Here is a 17,180-nt window from a genome sequence, read left to right as displayed (position 1 = left end):
CGGCCCTCACAGCAGAAGCACGAAGCAGCCTCTTCAGGCAATCCAACAGTTCGGTGATTAAACACCCGGACACCGTCAAGCGCGCCCGGAGTAATCTGCAACAAGACCGCCTGGCATGTTCCGAGCTCGCATAGCAAGGCGGCCCCCACCCCAGTCCCAGCCAAACAGTGAAATTCGTGCCACGCGTACATAATTACGCATTGAAAATACCATGGGCATAGGTGGGGGGGGCACGACTACGGCACGGCCTAAAACACGGCACAACCACACTAGGGGCTTCCCGCTTTGTTATTTTTTCTCTCTTTCAGGACTTTACTCTCTGGAAACCCTGTTCGGCAGTACGATTGCCGAACACACGATACAACAACCAAGGAGGCAGAAAGCTATGTCGCACCATGGAACTCCCAGGTGGTCTCTGATAACGAGTGAAATAGCTCCTTTAAATACCATTCCTCAGCTTGCCCTTGGAGGGGACATGTCAAATAGTCCTACTTTTTGCTTATCGCACTACTTGTATCATTCTGCTTCGACGCACCTTTTTGAATAAACAATGCATAGCACTAGACTATTACCGCATTCTCTATTCTTATATATATATATATATATGTTCATTCATGACATTCAGCACCCGTACACTCTGGTACGGCCAATATGCCAGGGGCTTAAGCGTACCCCATAATACGGCGTGAGAAGTCCGAACACTTTCAACAATGCGGCACCCCGAACTTATAGCATTATATGCATCAGCTCCGAATCATGTCTTGGGTCAATAGTTGGGTTTGCCCAGCTCCCATGTTTTGGTACCTTACGTTCCACTATATCGGCTAAGGTAGCACTGGGAGAACTACTGCGATTGTGCCCCGGTTCATCTGGGTAAGCACCTCAGTAGAGAAAGCTAAAACTGACTGTCATGATAAGGTGAGAGCTGGTCGCTGTTCGAGAGGTCTCGAGTCCCTAAAGACTTATGCCGCTTAGGGCGAGGAGTCGGCTTTGTCCGTCTTAGGCATGTATAGCGCCCCGAATTCGGCCTTCCGAATACTAGGGGCTTCGCCAAAATTTAAAATTGTAGACTTCTATGGCTAAGTCAGAGTGATAAAGCATTATAGTCTGATTGCCTTGTTCGTTGTGCTGAGCACCTCCCTCGAAGGACCCAACAATGGGAAAAAGAGTGCTCAGATTTATCCCGAACACCCCAGCACTCGTGGCATGGGGGCAGAAGCCGACGACTGGCCATCTCTCAGATTTGCTAAGCAGCCGCACAGAAGGTAATATTTTAAATTCAAATAAGCATTGCATAGTGCACATGAACAAGTTTTCATAATATAGGATCACATGAGCAAGTTCATTCAAAAATTACATCCTTCGCACACTCGTCCACCACAAGACGGGCACCCTTCAGGACACCCTCATAATACATTTCAGGGTGGCGATGCTCCTTGCCCTGCGGCGGCCCCTCCTTCACCAGCTTCTCGGTGTCCATCTTGGCCCAGTGCACCTTCGCACGGGCAAAAGCCCGGCATGCACCTTCGATGCAGACGGACCGCTTTATGACTTCCAGCTGTGGGCAGGCATCCACAAGCCGCCTCACCAGGCCGAAGTAGTTATTGGGAAGGGAGTCGCCAGGCCACATCCGGACTATAAGGCACCTCATGGCCTGTTCGGCCACCTTGTGCAGCTCGACCAGTTGCTTCAGCTGGTCGCTCACAGGCATCGGGTGTTCGGTCCCAGTGTACTGAGACCAGAAAAACTTCTCCATCGAGCTTCCCTCCTTGGCCTGGTAGTACTTTGCAGCATCCGACATGATGCAGGGCAAATCTGCGAAAGCTCCTGGAGAACTCCAGACTCGGGTAAGTAACAAGTAATTTACTTTCACATGCTTGCTTTGCATAATGAATGCCTTACCCGCCGCTATCTTCCTCATCACCTCAATTTCCTGGAGGGCCTTTTGGGCTTCAGCATTGGCATGCTTTGTGCTCTCGAGGGCCGTGGCAAGCTCGGACTCTCGCGTCTTCGAGTCAAGCTCCAAAGTCTCGTGCTTCTTCGCGAGAGCCTGGAGCTCTTGCTGCACCTCGCCCACACGTGCCTCTTGTTTCTCCCGCTCGGTGCACTCCTCGGCCGCTTTGTTTTCGGCCTCAGACAGCGCTCGCTTCAGGGTCGCCACTTTGGTCGTGGCCCCTGGCACATCCATGATGATCCTATCATTTTGCAACCACATCTTTATATATATATAGACAAGGTGTTACTTACCTTTGTTCTCCTCGAGCTGCCTCTTGGCAAGGCCGCTTTCTCGGACCGCTCGAGGTTCTGCTTCAGTGCGGCAACCTCCGCAGTCAGTGCAGCAGAGGTTAGCAGCGAAGCCTGCATACGCATATAGACATACTTGTATTACAATCCTGCAGATATTATTTGATCCTCTATTTGGCTTTTCTTTATGAACACCAAACAGAGCATCAAGGGCTACTGTCTATGCGGTAGTATTTTCCTATATTTTAAATACTTACCTCAAAGCCTGTTAGAAGGCTGGCACAGGCTTCAAGCAGTCCGCTCTTGGCGGACTGAACCTTCTTGATCACCGCACTCATAATAGCGCGGTGCTCTTCGTCGATGGAAGCGCCGCGAAGCGCTCCCGGCATGTTGTCTGGTGCCTCTGGATAGATAGAGGTCACCGGCATGGGCAGCTTGCCCCTCTTGGCAGGGGGCCACCTGCCGGAGTCCGAAACCACTGGAGGTTCCAACGCGGTGTTTGGCTGAGGGCCGAACTTGGAGCCCTTGGGAGTCTTGCTCCCTTTGCGCCTGGAGTCTGGAAGGTCGCCTTGAGGCGCCTCCAGGACTACCTCCCCTCGGTTCGGTGCCCCTTGAGACAATACCTCGATATTGTCCGTAGGGCGAGGAGAGGAGGCGGTTGTAAGTGACTCGCTATTCATATCCGACGAGTCCAAGGAACCGTCCGACGAGGATACGTTGATGCGGGCTCGGGGCGGACTGCATGATCATATTCGACGTTAGGAGAAGCAGTGCAATAAAAGTATGCTATGAGTTACTCTGGTATCCGAATACTTACGACTTTGCCAGGGGCTTGGCCCTGAGTAACCACTCGTCTTCGCTGTCGGTGGCGGTGGTGGAACAGTCCTGAAGGAGAGTCCTTCCCTTCTTGGACCCTCTGGCCTCCCCGGTTGGGGCGTCTTCCTTTTCCTGTCTCCCCCGGCTGGAGGGGGAGAACCGTCATCTTCCTCCTCCTCGTTTTCATGGGAGGAGTGTGTCTCAGAGTTATCGGACGATGAGTCCGATACCACCTGGCGCGGGGAACTCTTTCGGGTTCCCGTGGACTTCTTCTTGATCTTCTTCTCCGGCACCTCATAAGGAGCCGGAGTCCGCATCTCCGTCAGGAGAGCGTCTGCAGGGTCTTCGGGCAGTGGGGCCGGACAGTCAATCTGCTCCGATGTCTCCACCCAGTCCTGTCAAAGGCATGGGAGCTCAGACCCCGCACATGGTTAAACTATGGAAAATAAATACCCCACGAGATGTACAGAACTTCCCGGATTCGTAGGGCGCGTCGCGCTTAGCCCGCGGTCCTCGGTAAGGGGAGGGGGGACCTCAGCACCCTTGAACAACACCTTCCAGACGTCCTTATGTGTCGTGTCGAAGAGCTCGCGTAGAGTCTGGTGCTGGGCCGGGTCGAACTCCCATAAGTTGAAAGCCCGTTGTTGACACGGGAGGATCCGGTGGAAGAGCATGACCTGGACTATGTTGACAAGCTTGAGTTTCTTGCCTATCGTGTTTCGGATACACTTCTGCAGTCCGTACAGCTCCACCAATGAGCCCCAGGCCAGGCCCTTCTCCTTCCAGGAAGTGACCGCGTGGGGATTCCAGAAGGGAACTCGGGGGCCGCTACCCAGTTGGTGTCACGCGGCTCGGTGATGTAGAACCACCCCGATTGCCACCCCTTTATGGTCTCCACGTAGGAGCCCTTGAGCCATGTAACCTTGGGCATTTTGCCCACCATGGCTCCGTCGCATTCTGCTTGTTGGCCGCCTACTACCTTCGGTTTGACATTGAAGGTCTTTAGCCACAGGACGAAGTGGGGCCGGACGCGGAGGAAAGCCTCGCACACGATGATGAACGCCGAGATGTTGAGGATGAAATTCGGAGCTAGATCATGGAAGTCCAGCCCATAATAGAACATAAGGCCGCAGACGAATGGATGGAGGGGAAACCCCAGTCTGCGGACGAAGTGGGTGAGGAAAACCACCCTTTCGTAAGGTTCTGGGGTAGGGACGATCTGCCCCGCGGCTGGCAGCCGGTGCGCAATATCCGCGGCTAAGTATCCGGCCCCGCGCAACTTTTTGATGTCTCCCTCCGTAATGGAGGAGACCATCCACTTGCCTCCCGCTCCGGACATGTTTGGAGAGGGTTGAGGAGAAGGATGTGGACTTGGGCGCTGGAGCTCGAGTGCGCGAGAATGGATGAGCAAGGAGGAAGAAGGCGTGGGTAGAAAAAGGTGAGCCCTTATCCCTTTATAAGGGCAGACGAAACTATGCGCCCCCACCAGCCTGGTAAAACTCGCTTATCCCCCAAGCGCCGTAATTGATGGCGTGATTGGGTTACCCACGTCCGTATTGATGGGAATCCTGTAATAAGGGGACACGATCTCTGCTTCGATAAGACGTGCCAAGGAAACCGCCTCGCGAAACACACTGAGGTTGGTTGTGAAAAACGATTCGAATGGGGACCTGACTGTGGTGTGATGTCACACTGCGGAATGCGTCGGCAGATTAGATTTGTGAAAATATTATTCTCTCTACGGTTGTATGTGGAACTTGTTTTGCAGAGTCAGACACGATCCTCGTGTTCAAAATATTCTATGAAGTATTCAGAGGAGGAACCCGCCTTGCAATGCCGAAGACAATTTGTGCGCCGGACTCATCGTCATTGAAGCCTGGTTCAGGGGCTACTAAGGGAGTCCTAGATTATGGGGTATTCGGACAGCCGGATTATATCCTTTGGCCGGACTGTTGGACTATGAAGATACAAGATTGAAGACTTCGTCCCATGTCCGGATGGGACTCTCCTTGGCGTGGAAGGCAAGCTTGGCAATACGGATATATAGATCTCCTTCCTGGTAACCGACTCTGTGTAACCCTAGCCCCCTCCGGTGTCTATATAAACCGGAGGGTTTAGTCCGTAGGACCAACAACAACAATCATACCATAGGCTAGCTTCTAGGTTTAGCCTCTTCGATCTCGTGGTAGATCAACTCTTGTAATACTCATATCATCAAGATCAATCAAGCATGAGTAGGGTTTTACCTCCATCGAGAGGGCCTGAACCTGGGTAAAAACATCGTGTCCCCCGTCTCCTGTTACCATCCGCCTAGACGCACAGTTCGGGACCCCCTACCCGAGATCCGCCGCTTTTGACACCGACACTCATCAAAAAATTCATAAGATTGAACACTCTCCAAATATGTGGGATTATTTTTACCTAAAGTTGACTCTCTTACCAACCCACTTTAAATATTATCACAAACATATTAATGTTGAGGTTTAAGTAAATTTTTAAGATCATAAGAACCATTACCACCCCAATCATGATCATTGCAATAAGTAGCGGACATAGCAATATTAGAATCCCCAAGCTTGGGGTTTTGCATATTATTAGCACAATTGACATTAATAGAATTTATAATAACATCATTGCAATCATGTTTTTCATCTAAGGAGCTATCATGAATCACTTTATAAATTCCTTCTTTTAACACTTCATCATAATTTTCAGATTCATGAATCTCAAGCAAAACTTCATAAAGGTAATCTAGTGAAATCAATTCACTAGCAATGGGTTCATCATAATTGGATCTCTTGAAAAGATTAGCGAGTGGATGAGGATCCATATCAATTGATTTTTAGCAAGTGAAGATGCAAGCAAATAGAAGACACATGGCAACACAAGCAAACATGAGATTTGACGAGAAAACGGCGAACGAAAAAGAGGGCAAATAAAACGGCAAATTTTTGTGAAGTGGGGGAGAGGAAAATGAGAGGCAAATGGCAAATAATGTAAATTGCAAGGAGATGATATTTATGATTAGGAACCTGGTAGATGTTGATGATGTCTCCCCCCGGCAACGGCGCTAGAAATTTCTTTTGATGCTTGCATGAACTACGTCGGTATTTCCCCAAAGAGGAAGGGATGATGCAGCACAACAACGGTAGGTATTTCCCTAAGTGATGAGACTAAGGTTATCGAAATAGTAGGAGAACCACGCAACACTACGTGAATGACACCTGCACACAAATAACAAATACTCACAACCCGACGTATTAATGGGGTTGTCAATCCCTCCCCGGCAACGGCGCCAAAAATTCCTTTTGATGCTTGCTTGAACTACGTTGGTATTTCCCCAAAGAGGAAGGGATGATGCAGCACAACAACGGTAGGTATTTCCCTCAGTGATGAGACCAAGGTTATCGAACCAGTAGGAGAACCACGCAACACTATGTGAATGGCACCTGCACACAAATAACAAATACTCGCAACCCCACGTATTAAAGGGGTTGTCAATCCCTTTCGGGCAACGGCGCCAGAAATTGGCAAATGGACGTGAGAAAGTTGTAATAAATTGATAGATAGATTGCGCGAGAACGCGAGATAAAATAAATAAGTAAAAATTGCAGCAAGGTATTTTTGTATTTTTGATTTAATAGATCTGAAAATAAAAGAAAATAAAAATAGATCGCAAAGGCAAATATAATAAAGAAGACACCTGGGGGCCGTAGGTTTCACTAGTGGTTTCTCTCGAGAAAAATAGCAAATGGTTGGTAAACGAATTACTATTGGGCAACTAATAAAACTTCAAATAATCATGGCGATATCCACACAATGATCATTATATAGGCATCACATCCAAGATTAGTATACCGACTCCTGCCTGCATCTACTACTATTAATCCACACATCGACCGCTATCCAGCATGCATCAAGTGTATTAAGTTCATGGAGAAACGAAGTAATGCAATAAGAACGATGACATGAGGTAGACAAGATCTATTTATGTAGAAATAGACCCCATCTTGTTATCCTTAATGGCAACGATACATACGTGTCGGTTCCCCTTCTGTCACTGGGATCAAGCACCATAAGATCGAACCCATCATAAAGCACCTCTTCCCATTGCAAGATAAATAGATCGAGTTGGCCAAATAAAACCCAAATATTGGAGAAGAAATACGAGGCTATAATCAATCATGCATATAAGAGAATAAAGAAGACTCAAATAATTTTCATGGATAAAAAGATAGATCTGATCATAAACTCAAAGTTCATCGGATCCCAACAAATACACCGCAAAAAGAGTTACATCATATGGATCTCCAAGAGACCATTGTACTGAGAATCAAAAGAGAGAGAGGAAGCCATCTAGCTACTAACTACGTACCCGAAGGTCTACAAAGAACAACTCACGCATCACCGGAGAGGCACCAATGGACTTGATGAACCCCTATGTGATGGTGTCTAGATTGGATGTGGTGGTTCTAGAACTTGCGGCTGCTAGAACTGATTTTTGTCGACTCCCCTAGGTTTTATGGAATATTAGGTTATCTATAGATCAAAGAGGTGGTTCGGGAGGCCACCGAAGTGGGCACAACCCACCAGTGCGCGCCTGGGCCTCCAGGCGCACCCTGTTGTCTTGTGCTCACCTCGGGCTCCCTCCTCAGTACTTCTTTGGCCCACTGGATATCTTCTTGGTCCAAAAAATCCACAAAAAGTTTCGTTCTGTTTGGGCTCCGTTTGATATTGATTTCTTGCGATGTAAAAAACATGCAGAAAACATCAACTGGCACTGGGCACTATGTCAATAGGTTAGTACCAATAAATAATATAAAATGACTATAAAATGATTATGAAACATCCAAGAATGATAATATAACAACATGGAACAATCAAAAATTATAGATACGTTGGAGACTAACCTATTGACATAGTGGCAAGTGCTAGTTGTCGTCAACGTCTCCAACATATCTATAATTTTTGATTGTTCCATGTTGTTAAATTATCATTATTGGATGTTTTACAATCATTTTATAGTCATTTTATATCATTTTTTGGTACTAACCTATTGACATAGTGCCAAGTGCCAGTTGCTCTTTTCTGCATGTTTTTTTACATCGCAGGAAATCAATATCAAACGGAGTCCAAACGCAGCGATACTTTTTGTGGATTTTTTTCGACCACAAGACATCCAGTGGGTCAGAGAAGCACCGGGGGGTTCCGAGGGGAGCACAACCCACCAGGGCGTGCCTGGAGGCCCAGGCGCGCCCTGGTGAGTTGTGCCCACCTCGGCTGCCTCCTGAACCGCCTCTTTACTCTATAAATACCCCAATATTCTAGAAACTCTAGGGGAGTCGACGAAAATCAATTCCAGCGGCCGCAAGTTCCAGAAACACCAGATCCAATCTAGAAACCATCACGGAGGGGTTCATCATGTCCATTGGTGCCTCTCCGATAATGCGTGAGTAGTTGTTTGTAGACCTTCAGGTCCGTAGTTAGTAGCTAGATGGCTTCCTCTCTCTCATTTGATTCTCAATACAATGGTCTCTCGGAGAACCATATGATGTAATTCTTTTTGCGGTGTGTTTGTTGCGATCCGATGAACTTTGAGTATATGATCAGATCTATCATTTTATCCATGAAAGTTATTTGGGTCTTCTTTGATCTCTTATATGCATGATTGCTTATAGCCTCGTATTTCTTCTCCGATATTTGGTTTTTTTGGCCAACTTGATCTATTTAACTTGCAATGGGAAGAGGTGCTTTGTAATGGGTTCGATCTTACGGTACTTGATCCCAGTGACAGAAGGGGAACCGACATGTATGTATCGTTGCTATTAAGGATAACAAGATGGGGTATATTTCTACATAAATATATCTTGTCTACACCATGTAATCGTTCTTATTGCATTACTCCGTTTCTCCATGAACTTAATATACTAGATGCATGCTGGATAGCGGTCGATGTGTAGAGTAATAGTAGTAGATGCAGGAAGGAGTCGGTCTACTAATCTGGAACGTGATGCCTATATAATGATCATTGCCTGGATATCGTCATGATTATTTGAAGTTCTATCAATTGCCCAATAATAATTTGTTCCCCCACCGTTTGCTATTTTTCTCGAGAGAAGCCACTAGTGAAACCTACGGCCCTCGGGTCTCTTCTTTATCATATTTGCCTTTGCGATCTATTTTTCCTTCGCTTTTATTTTCAGATCTATTAAACCAAAAATACAAAAATACCTTGTTGCACTTTATTTTATTTGGCGGTCGATCTATCAACTTATTACAACTTTCTCACGTCCGTTTGCCAATTTATGACGTTGTTACCCGAAAGGGATTGCCAACCCCTTTAATATGCCGCGTTGTGAGTATTTGTTATTTGTGTGCATGTGTTGTTTACGTAGTGTTGCTTGGTTCTCCTACTGGTTCGATAACCTTGGTCTCATCACTGATGGAAATACCTACCGTTGATGTGTTGCATCATCCCTTCCTATTTGGGGAAATACCGACGTAGTTCTAGCAAACATCAAAAGGAATTTCTGGCGCCTTTGCAGGGGAGACATCATGAACATCTACCAGGTTCTTAATCACAAATCTCATCTCCTCACAATTTACATTCCTTGCCATTTGCCTCTCATTTTACTCTCCCCAACTTCATAAAAATTTGCCGTTTTATTCGCCCTCTTTTTCGTTCGCCGTTTTCTTGTCGGATCTGTTTTGAGTGCAATCTTGTTGCATAGTCACAATGACTCAAGAGAACACCAAGGTGTGATTTCTCCAGTACCAACAATAATGATTTTATTGGCACTCCGATTGCTCCTCTCACCACTAGTGCGGAGTCTTGTGATATTAATACAGCTTTGCTGAATCTTGTTATGAAAGATCAATTTTCAGGTACTCCTAATGAGGATGTCACGTCCCATCTTAACACATTCGAGGAATTATGTGATATGCAAAAGAAAAAAGATGTGGACAATGATGTTGTGAAGCTGAAATTATTTCTGTTTTGTTTGCGAGATCGTGCCAAAAATTGGTTTTCCTCTTTGCCTCGCAATAGTATCGATTCTTGGGACAAGTGCAAAGATGCTTTTATTACTAAATATTTTTCGCCCACAAAAATTATTTCCCTTAGAACCCAAATCATGAATTTCAAGCAACTTGAACATGAGCATGTTTCACAATCTTGCGAAAGGATGAAAATGATGCTAAGGAATTGCCCAACTCATGGGTTAAACCTTTGGATGATCATACAAATTTTTTATGTGGGGTTGAATTTTGTTTCTCATAATCTTTTAGATTCCGCCGCGGGTGGTACTTTTATGGAAATTACTTTGGGTGAAGCCACCGAATTTCCTGATAATATTATGGCAAATTATTCACAATGGCATACCGAAAGAGCTCCTACTAGTAAAAAAAGGTTAATTCGGTTGAAGACATTTCTTCTTTGAGTGAAAAAGTTGATGCCCTTATGAAATTGGTTGATAATAAAATTGCTCCTATTGATTTTAATGATGTGCCTTTGTCTACTTTGATTGAGCAAAATAGTGATGCCATCGATGTGAATTTTATCACATGAAACAATTTCAATAAAATGCTTATAGAGGTAATTTTAATCCTAGGCCTTTTCTTAGTAACTCCTCTAATAATTATGGTAATTCCTATGGTAATCCTTCTTATAATAATAATAGGAACGTCTCTGGTCTTTACAATAATATTAAAGAATTTATCAACAGTTAAAAGGTTTTCAATGCTACAACAGAAGAAAAGCTCAATAAGATTGGTGATTCGTCTAGAAGTGTTGATGGAATTTCTCATGATGTAGAAAATTTCAAGATGAAAATTTTTGTGCCTAAAGTTGAGTAATAAATTAAAGCTCTTTATGTTTCTATGGATGAAAGTAAGAAAAGAACCACTATGCTTGGAGCAAGAAGAGAATTTTTAGAAAAAGTGTTTTATACCGATTGCTTTCATAAAAGTGATGAAGATATTAAAATGATTGGTGTTTCTTCTATTGATTCCTTGTTTAGTAAAATTAAGATTGATGATAAAGGGACTCGAGAAGAGTCAACTTTATCTAGAAGGCGTCCCGATAATTCGGAGAGCGAAAATCTTGTTGAGAAAATTGATAAAAGTGGTTTTGAAGAGGTCAAAACTTTAACTAGTGATGTGCCCACTCTTTTGGATTACAAACACTTTAATGATGATAGTTGCCCTTTGATTGATTGTATTTCTTTGCTGAAATCCATGATTAATTCACCCCATGCTTATGAACAAAATAAAGCTTTTACTAGACATATTGTTGATGCTTTGATGAAAGCTTTGGAAGAAAAATTGGAATTAGAAATTCCAATTCCTAGAAAATTGCATGATGAGTGGGAACCTACTATCAAACTCAAGATTAAAAATTATGAGTGTTTTGCTTTATGTGACTTGGGTGCTAGTGTTTCTACAATTCCGAAATCTTTATGTGATGTGCTTGGTCTTACCGATATTGAAGATTGTTCTTTAAATTTGCACTTGGCGGATTCTACTATTAAAAAGCCTATGGGAAGAATTAATGATGTTCTTATTCTTGCAAATAGGAATTATGTTCCCATATATTTTATTATTCTTGATAATGATTGCAATCCGTCTTGTCCAATTATTCTTGGTAGACCATTTTACGTACTATTGGTGTCGTGATTGATATGAAAGAAGGCAATATTAAATTCCAATTTCCACTAAGGAAGGGTATGGAACACTTCCCTAGAACAAGAATTAGGACACCATATGAATCAATCCCGAGGTCATCTTATGATCTAGAAACAAAGATGACAAATTTTAGATCCGTGCTTTATGACTAGCTAGGGGCGTAAAACGATAGCGCTTGTTGAGAGGTAACCCAATGAATAAAATTCATTTTTGCTTTTTGCTTTCTGTTCTTGAGTGTTAGAGCAATTATGCTACTGTTATGATTGTGTTTTTTGTGTTTTAATTAGATTTTGTGCCAAGTAAAGCCTTTAGGATCTTCTTGGGTGATAGTTGACTTATTCTTGCAGAAAAACAGAAACTTTTGTGCTCACAAAAATAATTCTCATTTTTCACAGGAGCGTGGTAAAATACCAATTCTTTTGTAGAATATTAATATAAAAAATTTCCAGGGTGTCCTAATTTTTCAGAATTTTAATATAAAGTATTCTAAATATACATATTGCTACAGACTGTTCTGTTTTTGACAGATTCTGCTTTCTTTGTGTTGTGTGCTTGTTTTGATGATTCTATGGTTTTCTTTGAAGAGTTTTTGCCATATAAAAGTTGGAATACAGTAGATATAATGCAAGAATAAAATATGAATGGGTTTGCAACAGTACTTATAGTAGTGATTTTCTTTCTTATACTAACGGATCTCATGAAGGTTTTGTTGAGTTTTGTGTGATTGAAGTTTTCATGTTTTGGGTGATGTTACGATGGATGAAGGAATAAGGAGTAAGAAGAGCCTAAGCTTGGGGAAGCCCATGGCATCCCAATATATTATCCAAATAGAAGCAAGCAACTAAGCTTGGGGATGCCCGAGTGGCATCCCCTCTTTCTTCTAACAACCATCGGTATTTCACCCGGGACTATATTTTTATTCGTCACATACTATGAGTTTTGCTTGGAGCGTCTTGTATGATATGAGTCTTTGTAACATCCCAAATTTTCAATTTGGAATGTTTTACAATTATTAGTTAAGCATCTATGCATTTTGTTTTAATTGTGTGGCATTTGGAAATTTTCAGAGGCATTCGAGTTTTGTTTGAATTGGACTCAACTTGGCATTTGAAAATTTACTTCAAATATCCCTGACAAATACTTGATCAAAAGTATGAGAGGAGCTAACATGACACTCCAAAATGTCAGAAGAAATTAATGCCAAAAAGTTGAATTCAAATTTGAATTTATTTGGAGTTTTCAGAAAATGTTTTTTTGTTTCTGTTTTGCCTCTGGAAAATTGTTCACGCTGTAGGATTTTTTTCTTCTGATTTTAGTGATATATAAATGTCATATATAAAAATATTATATATTTCTCTATATTGTATTTTTTTCCTCTCTGTTTTAATTCAAAAAAGGGAAAAGCCCCAGCGAGCGGCCAGGCCAACAGGCCCACCAACGCCGCAACCCACCAGCGCGCCCGAGCCGGCCAGCCCAGCTCCGCGCCACACACGCCGAAGCCGCTCCCGATCGGTCACCCGCACGCCCCTCCCCTCCCTCTCCCACTGACCCGCGGGGCCCACCCTCATGCCCAACCCCTCACTTACAAAACTGAACCAGAGCACGTGCAGAGCGCGTTGTGGTTCCGATCTTCCTCGGATCATGATCCCGCGTCGACCCCTTCCCCACGCTTATGCCCTATATAAACCCCTCGGCCTCCTCTCTCGACCCCCCTAAAACCCTAAGCTCAACCCCACCCATAGCTCGCGCCCTCGCCAAACACATCTCGCCGCCGCCGCCTCTGTTCATCGCCACCTCCACCGCCGGTGAGCAACGACACGATATCTATTCCACCTATAAGCTTCCACCGATGATTGCGCATCGTTTTGACAAGGTTTTGACCTCCCTCTTGCATCACAGGATCGACCCCGAGCTCGTCCGCCCCTCGCTGGAGTTGCAGCCCACTAGGGCATTGTCTCCGTCATCCCGATCGTATCCGCCGTCCCCGAGCTCCACCAAGGCCATCCCTGACCTCCCCTAGTTCCGCCGCATCCGCCTGACATATTCGTCACCTTCGCCGACCATCGGAACCGCCATCGCCACCGTTGCCCGAGCCGCCGTCATCCATCATCGCCGCTGTAAGCCACCGGACCCCCCTCCACCGTTCGATCTGCAGTCTACGGCGTAGATTAGAAGTAGTGATGGGTTAGGTTTTTTTAGATTAGATCGGTTTTAGTTTTGGTTTTATTCCGGTTTAGTTCTTTGTTTAGTTAGACTGACCCGATCGGTTTTTTGTATTAACCCGTACGAGTATTAGCCTATTCAACGCATGCACGCTGTTTAGTTTTAGATCACTCACTGTTTCGGCCCGTTAGCGCGTTAGTTGTTTTTAGTTTTAATTTAGTTTCTGTTTTTAAAACAGAATAGTTCCAATCTTGAAAAATCTATATGTTTCAGGTTATTTAATATTTTTAGTTGATTCTTTTTTTGTTAGTTTGCAAATTTCCTATAGTTTCTATAGAAAATAGTTTCGGACATGTTTTAGTTTTTAAAAATTGCTTTATATTAGTTTTAGTCAGATTAGTATTTCTGTTATAAATTGAGCTAGATTTAATATTTTTAGGCGATTCTTTTTGTCACTGCTTTGTTTTGACCTTGCCTAGCAGTAGGATTAATTTGGGTATTTATAGATTTTATTAAAAATAGTTTTACTCGAAAACAAGGTGTTCTAGTTTTTTTAGCTTGCTATTGTTTTCTGTTGTTCTAGTTATTTTAAAATTTTATTTTACCTCTTTTGTTTTTTATTTCAGATTTGTTTTGTAGTTTTAGAACGTGAACTTTTATTTACAGAAAAATAAAATGTTTATTTTATTTTCTTGCTAGTTGTTGGTTTGGAGTTCTTCGAGTTTTCTTTGGTTTTGGTTTGATTGCTTTTGTGTGATTTAGGTTAGCATGATGTTATGTTAATGCGAATGCATGTTTGTATGCTTATATGATTATTGTTTGCTTCGATAGAATTTCCGGAGTGCGAAGCTTACTATCACGAGTCACTAGCGTCTGAAGACCGTCAGCCAGGCAAGTCATTTGATCATGTTTTATAATACCTATGATTTTTTTCCATTAGAATTAGCCCCCCCCCCCCACACCATGCATGCAGTAGGAGAATTTTAAGTTATGTTCTTGAGTAGTATCATGAGCTAGGATGAACCCAATTCCCCTTGTTACCATTGCCCGGGACAATGTAGTTTATTTTGCTATGCTCATAGACGGGGTTGGTTGAGAGATTCATAAGGGAGATGTGAGAGTCAAGATGATGACAACCCCATGAATTCAAGCTCAAGATGGACTTCAAATTCACTACTGGGTGGAGGACGGTTGACGGGCACCTTGGAGAAACCAGCGGATGGCCGGGATGCATGGAGATGCGCCATGACATCTTGTGGAAAGCTTCACCCAGCCACGAAGAGACGGATGGATACACCTTGACCGGAAGCTTACATGTGTAGCCGCAAGCCATTATGGGCTCTGGCTGGGTTGACCTTAGGCGTGACTCTGGACGGACCATGCCAGCAGATGTAGAAGAACAGTAGGACATGGATGGGCACCAGCAGTGCCCAGAGAAACTCTACGAAAGACCATGTTTCGTTCGTCCCGTCTTCGAACACCAGGCAGTGTGAGGACATAAAGGAGGGAACGAATCTTGTGGGTAAAGTGCACAAGACTCTGTAGAATAACAACCTAATCGATTACCCGTGTCCCCGGTTACGGACAAATGAGCCTCTGGAAATTGGAGTATTTCAGAAATCTCAACACCGAACATTATTATTTAATTGATGGGTTATTAATAATTCCGGGTATGAGACACTAGTTGGCGGAACCATCTCATTAACAACCAACATTTTGTAGTAATTGCAAGCAAGTCCTTTGTTGTAGGGAAAAACTGGCTTTTTCGCAAAAACATAAAACTTAGAGCCCCACAGCCAAATTGCATATAGTGTTAGTATTATTATTTGTTGTTCCCTCTATGACTTGCCGGCATATTCAAAATGCTGACCTACATGGCTGCAACGTCTCATGTTGCAGAGGAGTTTTCCGACTAGGAGTGAGGCTACGATCTACGCTTCCGCGGCTTTATTTAGTTTATTTGTCATGAGTTGGCCTTCGGCCGAATTTATTATGATGTAATAAAGACTCGATATGAGAATCATGTAATAAATTTAGGTGTGATTGAACTTTGAATCTTTTCATCAATGTACTGTGTGTGCCAGCATGATCTTGGGATGGTACAGCTACACAGAGACTTGACCGATTTAGGGTCAGGTCGCTACAGAGATGGTATTCAGAGCACACGCTGACCGTAGGACGTAATCCATAGGATCGGAAAGCCATAGGAAGAAACTATTTTATTTTATATTCTTATCATTCCGTAATTCTCCCCAGTTCATTTTTGACTTCTCCTCGATTTTCAACATTCTAGATGGCCGCCGAGTTCACCCCAGTTCTGCTACCGGAGTTTTTCCAGCTTGATGAGTCAATGCTTTTCGGCAAGAAGCTGGTTCAGATCATGAAGAAGCTGAAGATTGCTCTGCCCTCAATCACCGGGAAGCCTACCAATGCACTTCCGACGGATACCCACTACAAGATTAAGGTGCACATTCCAGGGAGGACCTTTGGAGGACATTCAGAACCCATCGACTTTGAGTTTACTGCTTTCACTTGGATCCTTGGAAGAGACATGGCGATTTATCATGCACCTGGACATCTCCGACAAGAGTACAGGGCCGAGCTCGACCCATCAGACCTCGCCATGATTTCTCGCAGAGCTAGGAATGGAGATATCATCCGTACCGTGGAGGACGACTCCATTCTTTCATATGTCCAAGACTTGGAGAGTCTCCTCAGGAACCAGGAAATCCAGACGCGCCGAAGCTCGAAGGTACACAAGAGGTTGTTGTTCCGTGAACTAGAACTGGAGGAGAAGGCACGCGCGGACTGCCTTGAGAATGAAGAAGAAGTCAAGGACTTTATGGATAGAATCGAGGACCGGGATAAACATATTGCCACACTGGAGGAGAAGATGGACCTGGGAGAAGACCTTTTTCCGAGTGGAGATGATGGACCCCTTGTGAGCAATGACCAGGATTATGAAGAAAGCTCCACCGAAGGAAGCCGCAAGAGGAGGCGCCGCATCAGAGGACGCCGCACCAGAGGACACAAGGATAATTGATGAAGACATTTAGTCGACCGCCATGTTATTTTATTTTTCATCGATCAGTTAGGCCGTTATTTTCAATTAGTCGTGAGGATTTGTAATCCGAGATTGAACCTTGTTTGAGATGAGTGAATAAATGATTGGTGTGATTATGTTTGTGCATTCATTTGGGTAGTGCTATTTCTTCATTAGACCCTTGTTCTATTCTAATTTCTCATCCACTCCACACTAGATGCCTCCGAGACGT

At 44.0% G+C, this 17,180-nt stretch overlaps 1 protein-coding gene across 1 annotated transcript; it reads left to right on the top strand.

Moving 5' to 3' along the window:
- Nucleotides 1–16,255: 16,255 nt before the first annotated feature.
- LOC147970602 (uncharacterized) lies at nt 16,256–16,948 on the top strand. Its single transcript, XM_087523509.1, has one exon. It carries the CDS (start codon nt 16,256–16,258, stop codon nt 16,946–16,948), a length of 693 nt encoding a protein of 230 aa, XP_087379635.1.
- The last annotated feature ends 232 nt before the right edge of the window (nt 16,949–17,180 follow it).

Source organism: Triticum urartu, chromosome 5A (genome assembly GCF_056163025.1).
Source record: "Triticum urartu cultivar PI428250 chromosome 5A, HENAU_Tu73, whole genome shotgun sequence".
Classification (NCBI taxonomy): domain Eukaryota; kingdom Viridiplantae; phylum Streptophyta; class Magnoliopsida; order Poales; family Poaceae; genus Triticum; species Triticum urartu.
Note: the sequence above shows the minus strand (reverse complement) of the source record. Positions and strands in the feature narration are given on the sequence as shown.

Coding starts and splice junctions, on each gene's coding strand:
- LOC147970602 (XM_087523509.1), top strand. CDS start 16,256: ATGCTTTTCGGCAAGAAGCTGGTTCAGATCATGAAGAAGCTGAAGATT.